General features: G+C 42.0%; 1 protein-coding gene across 2 annotated transcripts in view; it reads right to left on the bottom strand.

The window, feature by feature from the left end:
• Positions 1 to 20,945, bottom strand: part of LOC123769457 (protein O-linked-mannose beta-1,2-N-acetylglucosaminyltransferase 1) — a 234,757-nt gene that overhangs the window by 11,305 nt on the left and 202,507 nt on the right. For both annotated transcript variants that reach the window (XM_069308809.1, XM_069308810.1), the window contains exons 7-17: positions 20,024 to 20,355; positions 18,403 to 18,498; positions 16,342 to 16,512; positions 15,819 to 16,044; positions 14,727 to 14,860; positions 13,428 to 13,513; positions 12,397 to 12,579; positions 12,065 to 12,199; positions 6,015 to 6,216; positions 4,658 to 4,857; positions 4,195 to 4,294 (exon numbers count right to left, since the gene is read on the bottom strand). In XM_069308809.1, coding sequence (XP_069164910.1) covers positions 4,195 to 4,294; positions 4,658 to 4,857; positions 6,015 to 6,216; positions 12,065 to 12,199; positions 12,397 to 12,579; positions 13,428 to 13,513; positions 14,727 to 14,860; positions 15,819 to 16,044; positions 16,342 to 16,512; positions 18,403 to 18,498; positions 20,024 to 20,355 — 1,865 coding nt within the window. The remainder of the gene's footprint in view (positions 1 to 4,194; positions 4,295 to 4,657; positions 4,858 to 6,014; positions 6,217 to 12,064; positions 12,200 to 12,396; positions 12,580 to 13,427; positions 13,514 to 14,726; positions 14,861 to 15,818; positions 16,045 to 16,341; positions 16,513 to 18,402; positions 18,499 to 20,023; positions 20,356 to 20,945) is intronic.

Raw genomic sequence — 20,945 nt, 5'->3', positions numbered from 1 at the left:
TCAGCGAGGAGCGGCAGAGCGCAGGCCCCTCAGGCTGCTCAGAAAGTTAAGGAAGTACCGAAGCGAATTTTGGTTGTGGGAGATTCCCAGGTAAGGTATTTAGACAGAACGTTTTGTGCCAGAGATAGGGGGAACAGATTAAGGGTTTGCTATCCGGGAGCTGGAATTGGTGATATTGTTGGAAACATGAATGATATTATGACGGGAAATGGGAACAAACCCATTATTTGTATTAGTGCAGGGGGTAATGATGTTGGGCGAGTTAGGAGTGAGGAACTAATACAGAGATTCAGTACAGCCATTGAATTAGTTAGGAGCAAGGGAGGAATCCCGATCATATGTGGCATTCTTCCAAGAAAGGGAGTGGGAAATGAATGGATGTCGAGGGCACTTGGTGTCAATTGCCGGCTGGAAAGATATTGCAAATCAAATGCAATATCTTTCATAGACAACTGGGAACACTTCTATGGAAGAAATGAAATGTATGCTCGTGATGGGGTGCATCTATTGAGGGCTGGGGTTGTTGCTGTTGCGAACTCGTTGGAACCAGTGGTTAGAGGTGTTTGTTTGGGTTTAAACTGTTAGTAGATAGTGGTATGGGAATTGATTTCGAGGAAGGAGGTAATAAAAGTATGTGTTCGTGGGAGAAAAGAATTGGCAAAATGATCAGGGAAAGAAAAGGGCCTCAAAATAACAATTCACTTAGGGTATATTACACTAACAGTAGAAGTCTAAAAAATAAAATTAACGAATTAAATGCTCTTGTCTGCACAGAAAAAATAGATATTATTGCACTTACCGAAACGTGGATGAATGTAGAAAATAGAGAACTATTAGCTGAATATCAAATAAATGGATTTAAACTGTTTCACACAGATAGATATATTAGACGAGGAGGGGGAGTAGCCATATATGTTAGGGACAATTTGAAATGTAGTCTCAAAGAGGGAATCAAAACTGAGCCACACACAGAAACTATTTGGATAGAATTAAACGAAAAAGCAAATAATATTATAATAGGAGTTATATATAGGCCACCAAATTTAGACAGATTGGAAGCAAGGCATCTATGGGATGAAATATCTAGAGCATCTAGATTTAACAGTATTTATGTCATGGGTGACTTTAATTTTAGTGGAATAAACTGGGTGAACAAAACAGGGAATAGTGAAGCAGAAGATTTTCTAGAATTAATTGACGATTGCTTTCTTACGCAACACATTAAGGAACCAACGCGGGAAAATAATATTTTAGATTTAGTGTTAACTAACAGGGAAACACAAATTAATGACATCGAAATAGGGATAGAGCTAGGGAACAGTGATCATAAAGTAATCAGATTTAGCATAGAATGGAATAGACCTGTAGGAGAAAATTCTGTTAAAGTGCCAGATTTTCGAAAAGCTGATTTTAATAGCCTAAGAATTTGTTTGGGTTAAATAGATTGGAAAGTCTTGGGTATGGGGTGTGGGCCGGTCTTGGAGCGAGACATGAACCCAGCGATAGGTGACGTAAAAGGGGATTTCGATGTGGATTTAATATATAACTTATTTAAGAATATTCTAAACAAAACACAGGAACTTAGTATACCATACAAATTGAATAGATCGAATACTAATGACCCAAAGTGGATAACAAATAATTTAAAGAACATTATAGGTAAAAAGAGAGCTTGGTACAAAAGGATTAAGAATGGGGAAGTCAGTTTAGAACAGGAATTCGTACAAGTGGTTAGAAATGTTAAAAAAGAGATTAGGAAAGCAAAAGGAAACTATGAAATTCGCATAGCAGAGCAAGCAAAGTCAAATCCTAAAGTTTTTTTTCAGTTATATCGAACTAAGACTAGGGAAAGGATAGGTCCATTAAAATCTGAGACAGGTCAAATAACGGATAATGACAAGGAGATGAGTAGTATTTTTAACAAATATTTTATATCTGTATTTACTAAAGAAGAACTTAACAATATGCCTTCAGCCGAACAAGTCTATGTGGGTGGCGATGAGGAAAGGTTGACTAGTTTAGCAGTTACCAGGGAGGATGTAATTAAACAATTAGAAAAACTAAAACCAAACAAATCCCCAGGGCCGGATGAAGTGTTTGCCAGGGTGCTTAAAGAAAGCAAAGAGGAGATTTCCGAGCCACTGTCTACCATATTTAATAAATCAATAGAGTCAGGCAGAGTGCTAGAGTCATGGAAGGTAGCTAATGTGGTACCAATTTTTAAGAAAGGAGATAGATCACTTGCGTCAAACTATCGGCCAATTAGCCTAACGTCTATTGTGGGAAAGTTACTAGAATCAATAACTGCAAATACAATTCATCTCCATCTTGAAAAACATAAATTAATAAATGAGTCGCAACATGGTTTTACAAATGGCCGTTCATGTTTAACAAATTTGCTAACTTTTTATTCCAGCATAGTTGAAGCAGTTGATAGTGGTAAGGATTGTGATGTTGACTTTAGCAAAGCTTTTGATACAGTGCCACATGAAAGACTAATTAAAAAAATAGAAGCTCATGGTATTGGGGGTGCTATAAGAACATAAGAACAAAGGTAACTGCAGAAGGCCTATTGGCCCATACGAGGCAGCTCCTATTTATAACCACCCAATCCCACTCATATACTTGTCCAACCCGCGCTTGAAACAATCGAGGGACCCCACCTCCAGCACGTTATGCGGTAATTGGTTCCACAAATCAACAACCCTGTTACTGAACCAGTATTTACCCAAGTCTTTCCTAAATCTAAACTTATCCAATTTATACCCATTGTTTCGTGTTCTGTCTTGTGTTGATACTTTTAATACCCTATTAATATCCCCTTTGTTATGTCCATTCAGCCACTTGTAAACCTCTATCATGTCACCCCTAACTCTTCGCCTTTCCAGTGAATGCAACTTAAGCTTTGTTAATCTTTCTTCATATGAAAGATTTCTAATTTGGGGAATTAACTTAGTCATCCTACGCTGGACACGTTCAAGTGAATTTATATCCATTCTATAATATGGCGACCAAAACTGAACTGCATAATCTAAATGGGGCCTAACTAGAGCAAGATATAGCTTGAGAACCACACCAGGTGTCTTGTTACTAACGCTGCAATTAATAAATTAAGTTGGATTAGGGCATGGTTATTCCAAAGGAAACAGAGAGTTAGTATAAATGGGGTTAAGTCAGAGTGGGATAATGTTGTTAGTGGAGTACCTCAGGGCTCTGTCCTGGGACCTCTGTTGTTTATAATATATATAAATGATTTAGATTCAGGTTTGAGTAGCAACATTTGCAAATTTGCCGATGATACGAAAATCGGTAGGGAAATTAATTCGGAGGAGGACTCACTATCACTTCAAGCTGATCTAGATAGGGTTTTGAAATGGTCAAAGGATTGGCAAATGCAGTTTAATGCTGATAAATGTAAAGTTCTGAGGTTAGGTAATGATGATAGAGTTACAAGATACGAGCTGGATGGTGCTGAGATTGCGAAGTCGGATTGCGAAAGGGATCTGGGAGTTATGATTAGTAAGAATTTAAAACAAAAGGATCAATGCATGAATGTTCGTAATAAGGCGAATAGGACACTGGGATTTATTAATCGCAGCGTTAGTAACAAAACACCTGGTGTGGTTCTTAAGCTATATCTTGCTCTGGTTAGGCCCCATTTAGATTATGCAGTTCAGTTTTGGTCGCCGTATTATAGAATGGATATAAATTCACTTGAACGTGTCCAACATAGGATGACTAAGTTAATTCCCCAAATTAGAAATCTTTCATATGAAGAAAGATTAACAAAGCTTAAGTTGCATTCACTGGAAAGGCGAAGAGTTAGGGGTGACATGATAGAGGTTTACAAGTGGATGAATGGACATAACAGGGGGGATATTAATAGGGTATTAAAAATATCAACGCAAGACAGAACACGAAACAATGGGTATAAATTGGATAAGTTTAGATTTAGGAAAGACTTGGGTAAATACTGGTTCAGTAACAGGGTTGTTGATTTGTGGAACCAATTGCCGCGTAACGTGGTGGAGGTGGGGTCCCTCGATTGTTTCAAGCGCGGGTTGGACAAGTATATTTGTAGGATTGGGTGGTTATAGATAGGAGTTGCCTCGTATGGGCCAATAGGCCTTCTGCAGTTACCTTTGTTCTTCTGTTCTTATGCTCTGTGAATTCAAGACCAGAGTAGAGACTCACCTCTTTGTAGAGGAGATCGTGTTTACAGAAGTCAAACCTGATGGTTTCTGAATTCTTCAACGTCTGAAGAAGCCTCGCTTCGTACTGGGTAGACTCCAACCTATAAGACATTGTAGCCACACAAATTAACCATAATAAGGGGCAAAATATTGACATAATGACATGGATTGTGTTTGCTCAATCAAATTAATATCTGAAATGTGTTTGAAGTTTGAAGTCAGTTAAATTGTGTCTGTTTTATCCTTTGTTATGCAGAGTAGCAACAGCCGGCACCAACAGTCTAAGGCTCCTTATGGTGACATTTCTACACTAATAAACAAACCAAGGGTGCGTCTTAGTCACATGTGAGACATCTGCACACACTACAAAACTAGCCAAGGATGCGTGCTAGTTGTGTGTGTGATAAATGACCCAGCTCTGATAGTCTTCGTGACTGATGGGAGGAATCTTCGATGCTACTCACTTGAGAACTTCGGCGTCAGACAGGTCGTAGTCGGTGGTGAGAGCGAGAACGTGGTCCCTGAAGAAGTTGTGTTGGATGCCCCCCTCGATGGCCACCCCGCGGTACCCCATGTGTCGTGCCCGAGGCACTTCAGGGTACAGTAGCGCCCTCCCAGGTACTGCTTTCAGAGCCTCTTCAAGCGGGTTGTACCATTCCTTAGTCTGCGTGGAAGGGCAGACAACATCTCTCACAGCATCTAACACTCAACAGGTTAAGTTTAAATTCCGAAAAAAGGGTGAATACTGGTTTGGAATTGGGTTATATATTTATGGTGGAAATTACTGGGTAATATACAGTACTAGGCTGGGATCGCTGGATTGTTTGGGTGGATAAAAGTAAGCGCTGCCTCGCATGGGCCAATAGTCCTTCTGCAGTTTAAAGTATTCTAATGTTCATATGGAAAAAGGTAGAAGCCTACAATGATGAAACATGGTAATGAAGAAAAAAGAGGGCAACATCCAATAAATAGCAGACAGCAACAGTTAAATTAAGTTATATTTTGACAGCTTCAAGAACCGGTTAGGTAATCAACATCTTGTTTAATCCAGCTCACGATCTCTCAATCGTTGTATATCTAGGTTTCCAATTACCATTGGCTGTACCAGAGGCAACCGGAGTAAAGGAACAGTATCCAATCGTCTAATCGTGCATATAACTGGAACCCCGGGTTCTGCCGCTTCCAACGGCCAGTGTTCTAACCACTACACTGGGCACCAGATCCCTGACTGAGTTATCAAATAGAATGATCATGTCTTGAAAAATACAAGCTTCGCGATAATTTATATATTGAATAATTACATTAAACATTCTATAGTGAAATATAATATTCTTTTAAGAAGATTTATAAAATAGACCTGATCTCTTGATCTTAATCAAGTAGCATAAATTATCATGTTTTTACGAAAACATACAACGCGGTTTTACAGGCCATAGGTGGAAAGCCAGACTATGATAGTGAGGTAGGTCAGACTATGGCAGTGAGGTAGGCCAAACTATGGTAGTGAGCCTGACCAAACAACAGATGTAAGATTGCGCAGACAAAAGGGATGGATCATGGTCAGATTACAAATGGAACAAGAGGTATGACTGAAAATCACTGCAAACGCACTGAAAGAAGAAATTGTGGAAGCCATCACCTCCGTTCACAAATTTCTGGCAGATTCAATCAATAATTCGAAAGTAAGGCTTTTAAAAAGGCTTTCTTTTAGAAAGAAAGAATTATAACGCAACGAGTACAACAAGGCCAGTAGGCGGGGCATGAAGAGCTAGACCTTGCTTCTCTGTAGTAACTGATAGGTAATGAGGTAAATATACTCACAGCATTTGCCACAAGCCACTTGGGGGCGAGATACTGGTGGACGGTGGTGGCTGGGAGGAGGAGAGCCAAGGGGTTGAGTTCACTGGTCCGGTACACTGTAGTGAGGGAGTTAGCCACGTCTCTGTACCCGAAGTAGTTGAAGGAGGAGATGGCCAGGACCGAGGGGTCCCTCTCCAGCACCGGGGACACAGCATACAGGAACCTGTCATGGGAATCCAACACTTTACACTCTGATATGCAAGACAAGCTAGCAGCCCTAAAATATTTTAAATAAACTGACTTCTGCAAGTGTATCTGATACTAGCAATCCTTAACTACCTTAAATACATAGACTTCTGCAAGTGTATCTGATACTAGCAATCCTTAAATACCTTAAATACACAGATTTCTGCAAAAATATGTTCAAGTTCAACAAGCCACAATGTAGGACAGAAAACAGCAGGGGATTCGGCAACCAGCCGGCAGGGGGGGTGCGGAGGTGCCTGCCTGCACTCCAGTAGTGTCCTGGAGTGTGTGATGGTTGGTGGACACTGGTCGTTTGACACACATGGCCTGCATGATGGGGGGGGGGCCCTCTTTCATTCCGTTTTGCAGGCTCGTTTGGTGGACCTAGAGTTTATTGGATGGACCTATATCTAATTCCATATCCTGCCATGGAATTGGTTATATGTGTTATACTGCTTTTTTCCGTGGCTACTATCGGAATGGAATCGGAATCTTCGCATCGGGCTATTGTGAAGTTTGCGGACGAGGAAGACTACAGGGAGTTTTTACGACGTTACGAGGGGTAGTCCTTGTCCCTGCCAGACTCTGGTGAAATTGAATTGAAACAAGTTTATTGAGGTAAAATACACACAAAGGGATGAGACGCTGGTGGTACAGTGGTTGTCTCGGACCGCAGTGGGGCCCTCACCTTTGTCAGTGTGCATAGTGTGCCCCTTGAATTCCCTGGAGCCTCACACTCAATCATATTGAATGTGAGGCTCAATATGGTTTCTTCTGGGAAGCTTTGGGGCGTTCGGACTAGTATCCGCACTCCGGGGATGCGGCTGTGGGCGGATATCCCATCCTCGGTGCGGCTCATGGGGTATTACATCCGGGTCTACTATGCCCGTCAGCCTCGCACGTGTTTTCTAGCTGCTGCCTGCTCTGCGGCTGTCGTCCCTTAAGTGAATCTCTTTCACGAGGTAGATTCCCGCCGCTTGCTGTGGAGGAAGAGGACCCGGTGGATGCATTTGTGGATGTGCCCTTGGCTGATGTGACGTGCCCTGTGTCAGACGGTGCACTTGCTACTGGTAGGGCTTGTGCTCCGGTGGTTGTGCCATCCTCGGTTGGGTGTACTGCTACTGGCGGCGTTCCTGGTGCTGCTGTAAATCTCCCAGGTGCTCCCTCTCCATCTCCAGCTTCTTTGTCTTCTGCGCCGGATCATCTGCCTTGTCCTGTGGATTCTGTCTCTCCGTCCTCGCTACTTGTCCCGGCTGTGCGGAGGGGTGATGTGGAGGTAGGGCCTCCTGCTGTGTTGGGACCGGTCCCCCTCCCCCTTTAGTCATGGCTGCTGACATCTTGCGCCATGCGAAAGTGCGCCCCTCCTACGCTTCCCGTGCTTCTGGTTCTGCCTCCGGTTCTGACGATGTGCAGAGGGGTTCCAAGCGCTCGCGGCATTTCACTTCTCCTGACTGGGTCGATGTGGGTGATTTTGAAGCTTGTGAGTCTGCGGGTGTCGAAGGGGTGGTACCTAGGGCGGCGGTTTCGCCTGTGACAAAGGTGGAGGGGGTTCACGTGCCTGCTGCTGCCACCGGTGTCAATGTCTCTCCGTTAACCTCTGTTTCTTCTCCTGCAGGGGATTCCCCGCAGTGGGGGGTGGTCCCTCCTCCTGTGGTAGGTGGCACGAATGGTGATGTGGGCCGGGGCCTTGTAGTGGTCCTCAGGAAGGATGCCCGTCGCGGGGATTCTGTGCCGGTGCCCGACCCTGTGGCTGTTGTTCCGGATGTGGCCCCTGTGGTGTTGCCCCCTGACGTGCCTCCTCCTGTGGTGCAGCCCGTTGCGGACGTCTCCTGCGAGGTTGACCTGGATGGCCGGCCTGTTGGTGAAGATGTTTTCGACGAAATACGTACTAGTGAGATGCCTTTACAGTCGGAGCAGGTGTTGATGATTCCTCTGTGCCCGTCTATTATTTGGGTACCTCCTGTATGTGTTTTTATGTCCAGGGTTCCAGAAATCATGGCGCATCCTCGTGCACCTGTCAATCCTGATATGGAGTGTCTTTGAGAAGTGTACTGTCTCCAGTTTCCGATGGCGAACTTTCCGGAGTAGTATGAGTAGGTGTGGCGTTGCTTGTACTCGTCTACCGATTGTTATATCTGCTGTGGGCCTGTCAGGCATATTGTTGTGTGCCTTGACTTTGTTTATGTTCCATGTTTTGTATTTTCTATTCAATGGGTCCCAGTGCATTGTGATATATTCCGTAATGGCCTTGTAGATCAACTAGCGAAGCTTTAAACTCCATGCACCGCCCTATGGTGCGACAGGTCTCCCTCTAACTTACGCCTCTGTTCTAGTCGCCGCTCCTCTATTTACGGCTCCATGCAACAAGCATTTTTTAAACTCTTTATTTTTCTCAACATTCACACATCTCCCAATTTCTGTTCTGGTGCTGTCATCGGGAGGTCAAACCCTTCATGCCAACTGCACCTACTCTCAAGAAGAAGAAAACAGCAGATGCTTTCGCTACCCCAAAGTGCAATTAGCCCATGGAACTTTTTATCCATCAAGGTTCTAAATGCCATGGTATTACTTCAGTTTAAAATCCAAATAGAAAAAATCCTCAGGAACAATAGGAGGACCTTTGGCAAGCCGCCACTTTCTTGCTCCAGTCGAGACAGTGGCGGCTTGCCAAAGGTCGGCCACTAAGGAGACAGTGGCCCTAAGGTAAATACAGGTAAGTGTATCTGGCGCTAACAGTCCTTGAATACCACACGCAGACTTTTTCTATTATATCTTATGCTAACAGACCGTAAATAGATGGGCTTCTTGTAAGAGTTGGGGAATTACTCAGGTGTTTGTACATCCCAGATGAAGGTGATGATGAGCACCTGATGTGTACGGGGCAGCATGAATTCAGGTCACACTCTAGTCAAGTTGGGGTCCCAAGCACTCTAGTTGGTTGGGTTGTCATCACCTCGAGTCTAGATATTTTACGATGGCCAAAGTGCGATATGAGGTCATGTTATAAGATCAAGGAAACCATTAACTTGGAGATAGCTCACGTGTGAGGCTGCCATCCTGGATGGAGTGACAGAGAACTCAGTAAGGTGAATTACGTAGTGCTTGATCTGAGTACTGAGAGCCGAGGCTGTAATCCCTGCCATCCGCTGGAGACAGACGTGAGCAAATACCCAGGCCAAGGTAGTGCAACGAGGCCTGAAGAACCTGGTTAAATCTACTAGTGCAACCAAAATTATCAAATATTGCCACGAAACCAGAATCATTCGTGAGTTAACGAATAAAAAGAAATTAGCAAGAACGAGAACGCGATTCGACCATAACACCACTCTAGCTATACCATGTGTAAGAGATCATTATGTTCATACATGCAAACTGATGCCTGAGTATTAGCTTTGTGTATGACACTTCCTAAAGTAATAGAGAAACCCCAAACTATGTACATAGAATTAAGCAGTAAATTGTTGCTCATACACATGATAGTATCTATTAATCCTTCTCCTTCATATAAAACTGTTCTCCCCATTCTACCCGTCCTCGACTCAAGTCCATTACATCCAGCGGTCGACCCCCACTGACATACACATGATAGTATCATGTGTATGATACTATCATGTGTATAAATTATAACATGTTGTTCATTCAAAACAGGAATTTTCTCAAATATAAATTAATATTATAATACATTAGCATATTGTGCATGTATAGGCATAGGTTAGGTTAGGTTAGGTGTTAAGGTTCTGTTGGCGATTATTTGTATTTGTAGTACGTGGGTGAAGCATTTATAACGTTGTAGTTTGAACAAAATTAGTCAGTGAAGCACTTGTTCCGGAAGTGTTGGAACAAAATCAATTGTGAGTCGTGTGTGAACCGTTTCTCATTCATAAACAGGAGGTTTTGGCGGGTGCATGTAATCACTTTTGGGTCTTTGTTTAGAGGACGGCCTGGTCCATTTGGGAACCATTTAAATGTGAACTTGATGTGCACCGAAACTCCTCTCCCCGCCCAAATCCTGGTTGTGGAGACATGACTAATAATCCGGCACAGTTCATTTAGCAACCCGTCCTCAGACCAAGTCCATTCCATCCAGCGGTCGACACCCAGCCCGTCCTCTAAACAAAGATCCAAGGTCCATTCCATGCACCCGCCAAACCCCCTGTTTATGAATGAAAAACGGTTTACACACGACTCACAACTCAACCCGTTCTCACTTCAAGCTGTTTAAAGCAGCGGCCGTCCTCCCCAGACGCATTCATCAATTTTAACATACTGTGTACTAAAAATTGGTTTGTTCTCATATATAAATTAATATTCTCATACATAAAAATTGTATGTATAGTTTGGCGTAGGTTAGGTTAGGTGTTTAGATTCTGTTGGTAATTATTTGTATGTATACAACCCGTCCTCGACTCAAGTCTATTACATCTCGCCCCCACAGACGCATTCATAAATTTTAACTTGCTGTTCATTCAAAACAAGAATTTTCTCAAATATAAATTAATATTATAATATATTAGCATATTGTGCATATATAGGCATAGGTTAGGTTAGGTTAGGTTAGGTGTTTAGGTTCTGTTGGCGATTATTTGTATTTGTAGTACGTGGGTGAAGCATTTATAGCGTTGTGGTTCGAACAAAACTCGTCAGTGAAGCACTTGTTCCGGAAGTTTTCGAACAAAATCAGTTGAGTCGTGTGTAAACCACTTTTCATTCATAAACAGGGGGTTTGGCGGGTGGATGGAATCACTTTTGGATCTTTGTTTGGAGGACGGGCTGCAGAAGTGTTTGGACGTCATCTAGCCCGTCCTCCAAACAAAGATCCAAAAGTGATTCCATGCACCCGCCAAACCCCCTGTTTATGAATGAAAAGTGGTTTACACAAGACTCACAACTGCTGACGTTCGAATATATCAACCCGTCCTCGACTCAAGTCCATTACATTCAGCGGTCAACCCCACAGACGCATTCATAGATTTTAACATACTGTTCACTCAAAACGGGAATTTTCTCAAGTATAAATTAATAATTAATATTATAATATATTAGCATATTGTGTATATATAGGCATAGGATAGGTTAGGTTAGGTGTTTAGGTTCTGTTGGCGATTATTTGTATTTGTAGTACGTGGGTGAAGCATTTATAGCGTTGTGATTCGAACAAAATTCGTCAGTGAAGCATTTGTTCCGGATATGTTCGAATGTCAGCAGTTGTGAATCGTGTGTAAACCGTTTTTCATTCATAAACAGGGGGTTTGGCGGGTGCATGGAATCACTTTTGGGTCTTTGTTTGGAGGACGGGCTGCACTTCTGAAACACACATGCTTTGCTGACGACTTTTGTTCGAACCACAACGCTGTAAATGCTTTACCCACGTACTACAAATACATATAATCGCTAACAGAACCTAAACACCTAACCTACCCTAACCAATGCCTAAATGTGCACAGTATGTTAATATATAATAATACTAATTTATATCTGACAAAATTCATATTTTGATTGAACAGCATGTTAAAATTGATGAATGCTTCTTTGGGGTCGACCACTGGATGGAATAGACTTTGTCTGAGGACGGGATGAAGGCTGACATGCTCGAGCTGCGTGTTGTTGCTCTCAACACTCCACTCCTTCAGTAACCACTATGGGTGTTGGCCATGTTGCAAATTGGTGATATTGCAATCAGAGGTGGCTAGAAAAAGTTCACACACTTCTTCAAATAAATCTGACACTAACTGTCTTAAAATATATTATATACACAGACTTCTACAAGTATATCTGACTTCTAAAAACAGATGGCACAATGTTCAGGAAATAGGAATGTGGCTTACTTGAAGATGTCGATGGAGACCTGTATATCGTCCTCCAGCAGCAGGAGGTAACTGCAGGAGAAGGGAGGTAGTGTGTCGTCGGGTAGGTTGCCCTCAGGCATTGTGTCGCTGGAGAACTTGGCCCCCAGCACATCCCTAGACACCAGAGATAAGTGTTAAGTTGTGGCATTTGGTACAATATGTAATACTGTACCTGGTTAGATATGACATTTAGTAAGCAATAACACTTGGTAGGCTATGACACTTTGTAAGATATGACACTTAGTAAGCTATGACACTTGGTAAAACATGACACAAGGGGGAAGCTATGACACTTGGTAACGATGCCTCACCTGAACACCCTTTGGACCTTGTGTCTGATGTGTTGTTTGGAGGAGTTGCCGCGCTGAGCCTCGACCACCAGGTGGACCCCGAAGAGCCTCGCCACGGCGGTAATCTCCCGCCGGTGGGCGTCAGCGTACACGACCACACGCTCGCGGTTCACCCCAGGCGCCTCCCACACCGCCTTCAGCGTCCTGCCCAAATACGCAAACGTTATTCTTAAATGTTGATGCATTTATAACTGAGACATAGCCAAAGCTTATAGTGATTCACCACCACGACATTATTAAATACTTCACAGTCCAGTTGAATAAACTGTGTATTCAACTAAATCTACATCTTCATTATGCACTAAATAATTATAATGACCACGCCTTATGTTATTATTATGACTTTCTCTTATGTAAATAATGTACTAAAAACATTTGAGTAAACTCATTTGTAAATGTAAAACCATTTATGAATAACTCATTTACTGAAAAACTCAAAACAGCATATTCTAGGCTAACACATACGCAGAGAGATCAAAATGTATAGAACCAAATGCATATTCAAACTGTGCTCGCTGGTGCACACTTTGAGTGCATGAACAATGTATAAGCCAATAAATCATACACTCCAGGTATGAATGAAAGAACTCTTCACAACGCTTATGCTACACAGCAAATACTGTTTTTTTAAGTCTTGTAAAGGAACTTTGAGCCTTACGTGCACCCATTCATACTGATAAAATATACACCCATTCATAAGGGGGGGAGGGGGAGGGAAACATTAGATATGTAGTGTACTGTTTCTAGGTCATATAGATATATTGTAATACAAAACCTAAAAAGATAATTATTTGCTTTTTGAAATAGAGGGAATATATAAATACAGTATACAGGGTAAAGTACAGACGCGCACTCATATCGGGCACGATATAGATGCCCCCTTATATACAGGAACAAGATATAGAAGCACACACTATAGAGGAGTATTACTGTATTTGTTTGCAGAGTACAAAAAATACTAAATTCTCTCACATGGAGAGTGACACACTCACTTATAGAGGTAATGAGGTCTGTCTGATGCTAGGATGACAACTCCTAAGTCCTTATACAGCTTCTTCTGTGACAGCTGCTGGTGTAACTGCAAGGAATATGCCCAGTTAGAGAGAATAACAGCAGGACGTTACTCTCATGGTACTGCAGGTCACACAACCATTTTTGCTAAAACGTTAGTTGTGTCCTTAAAGAGTGCTTGCTGGTGGAGTAGAGTGCTTGCTGGTGGAGTAGAGTGCTGATAAAAAGCTATGATTTGGTCAGATCTGAAACCTATATTTATGGTCAGCACAAAACATCTACCAGACTGTGCGACACAGTGGTTGCCAGGATCAGGTTGGGTTACCGTTACCTGTGGCAGGTGGCTGCAGGTGACGGATCTCCCAATCCTGAGCACTCCAGGTGCAAACTCTGTGAGCAGGAACTGGGGCATGATCTCCCACACTACATCACCGAATGCACAGTTATTAGACCATTCAGACCCGTTGGCATGAGGTACCTGGAGCTTTGCAATTACTTTATTCACTCTCGTGTTCTTGAAGATATCCTCATATTGCACCCAAAATTTGTCAGTGCAGGGTACTGAACATATGAACCTGTATGACTAACCATCCTGCGAGATGGGGACTTTTGGTATCACTGCTGCCTTTTTCACTCTTGTGTTGATGATAGCCTCATAATACACCCAGAGTTTGCCAGTGCAGACTACTGATCACATGCCTCTGTATGACTAACCAGCCTGTGTGATGGGGATTTTTTAGCAGCACGTAGCTAGCTTTTTTTTGACACACTGTACTCCCCTTTATATAGTCTAGGGTGGCTGCACAAATGCAGATGTACCTAATGTATTAATAAAAAAAAAGCTGGCTGGTGGAGTAGTGTGTTGGCTGGTGGAGAAGAGTGCAACCAGATGGGGTACAGTGCCAGCTGCTGAAGTGGAATGCTAGCTAGTTGAGTAAAGTGAAGAGCAAGCTAGTGGAGTAGTGTGTTAGCTAGTGAAGTTGTTTAGTGCCATTTGGTGGAAGGTTTTGTGTATACATACGATGAGTCACAATAACGTGGCTGAAGATATGATGACCAAACCAAACACCGGAAAATGAAGAGACGACAACGTTTCGGTCCGTCCAGCATCGAAATGAAGTCGATTGTGTATATAGTCACAATCGACTTGATAATGGGTCCAGGACGGACTGAAACGTCGTCGTCTCTTCATATTCTGTATTCTGGGTTTTGTGAATGTTAGCAGGATAAATTAATTGCCACTGGTGGCGTTGAGAGTGGTGTTGGCAGGTAGTATTCACCTGGTCGTCGGCGTGGAAGAAGACGTCACTCCAGCTGGTGACACCGCAGTCACAGATGGCACCGTAGCCGTCGTACCTGCTGCAGAAGACCCGCCTGGCGTCGTTACGCTCGTTCTCGGGCCACCCACACTCTCCTGAGGAGAGAGACGTTTAGTGGCACTAATGGTACACAGTGTTACCCTGAGCCCCAGCCAAGTGTCTCAAGTTTGCCTAGTGTAGATAAAGCGTATATTTGTGAACGTGAGAGGCCAGTTCCTGAGCCCATTATGTGTGTCTCTAACATTGTAACTAAACTCTCTGGAATGTCGCACTGCCTGCAACTACTGCAGGTAGGTTACTACCTTTGTAACTTGATTACAAATTTGAACACAACGGCCTGTAACAAGCCCACCACAAATTAAAACATTTTAGACTAAATAACATTACAGTCCAGTTCCTAAACACATTATGTAACAATGTTACCTTGCAGCCACCGCACACAGGATGTTTATGGAGTTCATAAATTAGACTCCAACTATATCTCGGTGTAGCTATTCCACGAAGTTACTTAAATCGGCATAGTTTATCTATATTTTAAGTGATCTTTTTGCATATCATATCCTATGTTAATTTCATTAAATATGTTGTCTTCATTTTGTCCCAGTAAGACATCTAACTATTTACAGAGTACAGTGAAATACTTGATATTTGATTTAATTACATGATATAACAAACATTCCTGCACATTGAATTGGTTTGGTATGGAGTAAACACCATGTCATTAAAATAATATGAATGAGTAGCCTAAAGGTTCTGTCGCTGACTATTGTCACAAATTTTTCCTCTATCTTTCTCGGTCATCTTCCTGCCTGGTTTAATCATCATCATCATCATCATCTTCACATATCGCCGTCTCTGTCATCTTCACATTGTTTATTATATTTAATTTCCGCCGATTCTTCCGTATTTCTCCTCCCTATCTGTTTATCTTTCTAATCTGTTTCTTCTCATTATTTCCTCCATCTGTTTCATCGCCCCATATTCTCACTAACTCTTGCGCCCCAATTTGATGCCTTTCTGATGCCTTTCTCCATCTTCCCGCCTCGAACTCACCATCCTCTTCCTCGAGATCGAAGTCGGTCCTGAGGAAGACGGGTCCACCCCACTCGTACCCCGTGTCGGCTGTGGCCACATTGGAGTAAGTCTCCGCCATCTTGAGACCTCCCTTCCTGGTGACGAGGGCCCACATGTCTCGGTAGGCCAGCTTGTCCGACCACCGCGACCCCAGCTCCTTCAGCTTGTTCCTGCCTCGCCACGACAGGTTTTTGCTGGCCTCGTCCTGCAGGAAGTAAGACAGGAGATTAATGCCAAGAAAAACAATTCTGTTGACGATGAGCTGTGTTAGGTCTATCCCAGGGGTATATACACTAGCAACTTTCATCCTCAATTGCTCTTTAGTTATTAATGGCTAAGCGTTCTTTCATAACATTTCCATTATTCACAAACATTATTACCTTCATGCACAAACGTTTTTCACCTAACGCACAAGCATTATTCAATCAATGCACATTCCTTTCACGCATAAATATTATTTCCCTCCACATCACAAACATCACATTCTTGGGCGTCTGTGTACCAGCACGGCGAAGACGATGATCCTGCCGTCGCGAACATCATCGATGAACTCGACCATCTCCTCCTCGACGCCGGCGGAGAAAGTATCGAACACCTGGCGGGCCATGACCTTCCCGGAGTGTTGGTTGATCACCACCACGTGCAGGCCACGGTCTCCGAGGTTCCTGTAAATCTGCCCAACACATAAATCACGTTAAGAAAGATTCAAAGCAGGTACCGTCAATATAATACACACGTTTTCTTATATAGCCCGTTTTCTAATTATTTAAAGTGTCTATAATTCTATATCGTTAGGTTAGGCTGGATTAAGTTAAGTTAGGTTGATGTTGGTAGGTTTAATTACGATCGGATGCTTCATGGTTTCCATGAGAGAAATGGCTTCCACGTTAACGGTCAGCGTTGCAGTAATTAACACCAAGGGGATGCCCGGCTCGGGATCGCGTCCTAACATGGGGTTGTTTCAGAATTGGAAAATCTGATCAAAGTTCCATGTAGTACAGGTTATGGTGAGCCCGTTGTAAACTTACCTGGCACAGGAGCGGGGCTGTAACTGATGTTTTTGTCACAAGGGTGTTAGAGGGGCGTTTAATACTTGCTTATGTAACGGCGCAGACACCTCGCTTGTCTCTCCTTCCCTCTTTTTTTTCCTCTCTACATCTTCTTTATTATTCTTCCTCTTCTTCTCTTCCCTTTTTACCCTATCTCTGCTTCCCCGGGCCATCCTAGATTTGGGTTAAGGTTAAACCATATATCTTATTTGTCTTTCCCTTCTAGGCGCCTCAGGTTCTAACCACCTGGGAACCATACCGCTTGGTCACAAGTTCTCCCGTGTGCCAGTGCCGTGTGGCAGTGTCCAGGCTCTCGTGGGACGACTCCACCTTTGGGGATTTGAAGATTGTTCATTGGCCAGAGAACCAAGGCTTGGTTCAAATGGATTGGAGGTGCTAGGAGAGGGTAGAGTTTCTAAGGCAAGAAGCCTTTAGGGGTGGAGCTTAAACTTCACCTTGAAGGATGCTATAACAAGAAGATTTTAGTGTGAATTGGGCAAGTGCTAGAGGAGGTGGGGATGATCAACCACGGAGCCACAACACCGGATGAGAGAGCAGTGGACAAGTTAATTGTCTGTTTTGAATTCCTTGTCCAATTTTGTAGTCCATTACCATGTCTCCCAAGGAACAGTATGTAACACTAGCTTAGGGTTAATTAATTTGCATCATTAAATTAAGTTAATGTTAACTGTTTCCCGAGTTTTGAATATTTTCCCTTAATAATTTCTGAGACAGATCTTGAATTTTTTTGGACATTACTTGTGATGTTATAAGCATTCTAATGAGTAAATATATTCCCTCTGTAATTCATGAAGTTAAGAGAGAAGGCATTCCATTCACCCAGTATGTATCAAATTCCCGAAGCATTGGTGGTAGTTGACTAGCATCCTTCCGAGTCAATTAACCTATTTATTAAAGTTGCGGAAGGGGTGGTGGCGGCATTTATTTGTATTAAAACGAGTAACCTTTTAACCATCCAGTGTAAAGGATTGTTGAGATATCTTTAACATCTTGGTCATGTCTACCCTCTCCCCCTCATAACTGGTTTGAGCATTTTCCGCTGTGAGGGCAGACTCTTCCAGTTCTTTGGGGTTACACAAATACAATTATTACAGCCTTTAGGGGTTACAAGTTTATAGCAACCATTACAGTGAGTGTTATCATAGAGGTGACGTCAGTTAATGTTACAAGGGGAGCAGCAGTGATTATTGATAACGTTAAACTTACATAATTCCTCGCGGTAAACCCTGTCACTGAGTATTAAACAACCCAAAACCTTTGTCAGAAAGTGAGTTTAATGAGACTTTAACACAAATTTACAAGCTGTGTGAGTACTGAACAATATAGATATAGTGGCTTGTGCTGCGGCATTTGTACCAAGTGGAATTGTTTGTATATAAATAAATAAAATGACTTTTTGTTTTTAAGTTTCATCGTGAATTCGCTTCTGATCAGCCATATTGGTTTTGGAGTGCCACGACACCGAGGCTACGAGGAGCAACATAATGTCTTACCTCTCTTTTGTTGAGTGACATGAACACCTTGTCAGAGCTGGACATGAGTGTCAGGGTCACCGTCTGGTTGGTGATGGCGTGACCTTTGAACCGCACCTGTAAACATGAACAATAAGAAGCAGTGTGACATCTGCTCAATGGTTCTCAAGTGGTCAATTGCATCACCTGAAAGCAGAACCAATGAAGTACTGTACAGACTAAACTTTATATCATCATGAAAAGAATCAAACCCATGAGAAAATATTGAGGACATGCAGTGGGATCGAACCCCACATCCTGGGTGTGTGCCTGGGGAGTTAAAAGGACGTGGGTCCGATCCCATTTTATGGCCTCAATAATTGTTCACAACTACATTACGTTCTGATGCTTTCACTGTCCATTCACAACCCATCCTCCTGGTTATAGTACTTTATGTAACTATGTGTAGCATAGTACGAGTTTAAGGCTCATGATCTGTGATCATATGAAAAATTGGTTTACTGAGAACTATGTAAACTATATGTAATGTAGTATTTTCCCTTTAAAATTGATGTACAGAATATATAACCTTTATATTGTATATTTTTTAATAAAAGAGAGAAAAAAGTACAAACATTGATGTACTAAGGAATTAGATAGCAGAATTTTGTACTAATCACTTTATAGGGTCCGAAAAAAATGAAGCTAAAAAACAAACTTAAATATTCCTAGGCGTAGTATAGCACACATGTGCACTATTAGGCCTCAGATAGCGTGTATTAGATCTAGGAAAGTTAAGTCAGGTTAGTTAAGTTTGTTTTTGCAACATAAGAATAAAATCTTTCCCCGCCTGACCAAATTCAATATGTCCGAGTTCTACTTTCTAATTTCGTTATATATAGGTATATGTACTATGGTCCTCATTGTTACTATAAGTACTACCAAAACAGGAGGACGGGCTGGCATTCAAACCTATCTTCAAGCAACAGTTTTCAAAGCACTATCGCCATCATGCTGAAGTGGAAGAAATGCTTCTGTTGAGACATACAACACAAATTATGAATATTTACACAATTATATCTAACTTGCACTCTGTTTTTTTGCAGGGATATTCCTGCGCGGGCCCTAAGCCTCCCCCTTATATTTATCGTCTGCATCCTTGTTCGTAAACGCAACAATTTATCCCATACTGTAAGTGACATTTAACTAATTGCTCATCATTTTTTATAACAATTACATTTGAATTTGTGTACTGTTATTCTTAGGGTATTTTAAGCCCTAATATTTTGGGTACATTAATTAGACATTATATTACTATCAGATATTTTAAATAGCTACTAACATTTTATAATTCATTGTTTTACTCTGTTTTAATGTGTTATACTCTGCTACTACATTAGGCATAACTGAAAACAGAGTTTACTGTATTCTATTTTACCACAGTACACATCATATATACATTGTGACGAGTGATAACAAGTGCAGCGGCACTGTTTTCTCATCATTCACAGGTAGCCTCGCCCTCTCTCATTTCGTGCTATATTCATGTTTCTAATGGGAAACTAGTTTGACAACTGTCCTTTATACATTTACACCAATGTTGTATTTTTCAAATCAAGTAGCCATTTGTAATTGGTGTTTTTGATGCGAGGCTGTGACTTACCTTGTGGCTGTCGGTGATGTTGGCGGAGGCTAGTGACCAGGATGATGATGGCTTGGCCTTTCCACTGCTCTTCTTGCCACTGCTCTTCTTGCCACTACTCTCCTTCCCACTACTCTCCTTCCCACTACTCCCCGTCGCCCGATGGCTGTTACTGGTGGGCAGGGCAGGTGGCTGGGCAGGTGGGGGGATGGGGGGAGGGGGGTGGTCACGGAGGACGGGAGAGGGTTGGGGCACCACTGGCAGGCCCTCCAGGGGTTCCTTGTGGTGACCCCTGACCATGCTGGTGTGACCTATCCCCACCTGCTTCTCGAAGATTGGGTCGATGGCCTCGCCTGTACCACAAAATATGATTTTAGATAAAATAATTACATTTAAATAATATGTAATTTTTTAATTAATACAAAATAAAATTGTTTATAATAAAAACTAAAAAAATATCATCAAATATGCAAGATAAGATATGTAATAATCATGCAAATATAGACTATAAAAATATTAATATAATACAAAATACTGTACTTGATCCTTCCTTGCAAGAACTTCAATATTTTGTCTACTGAGTACTACCTCCAACATTTGTTTCCTGTACTCAAGTACTTCAAAAGTACAGCAGATTTTTATTTAAATAGATCTTCGTTTATTAACTGGTTGGTCAATTTATTTATTAATTCAAGTCTATTTATTTACTAATTCAAGTCTATTTATTTCTTAATTCAAGTCTATTTATCTTATGTTAATTAGTGCTATTGACGTTTTACCATCTTTATAGAACAGCTTTTGCTACTTAACTGTTTCTGAAGCATATTCCTTAGTTTTAAATTTTGGTCTTTTAATAGTTGTATATACTGTATAACATTTGGGGTTTACGGCTCATGCTTGTGATGGCATGAAACACTAGTTTACTGAGAATTATATAAACTAA

Source organism: Procambarus clarkii, chromosome 63 (assembly GCF_040958095.1).
Source record: "Procambarus clarkii isolate CNS0578487 chromosome 63, FALCON_Pclarkii_2.0, whole genome shotgun sequence".
NCBI lineage: Eukaryota > Metazoa > Arthropoda > Malacostraca > Decapoda > Cambaridae > Procambarus > Procambarus clarkii.
Note: the sequence above shows the minus strand (reverse complement) of the source record. Positions and strands in the feature narration are given on the sequence as shown.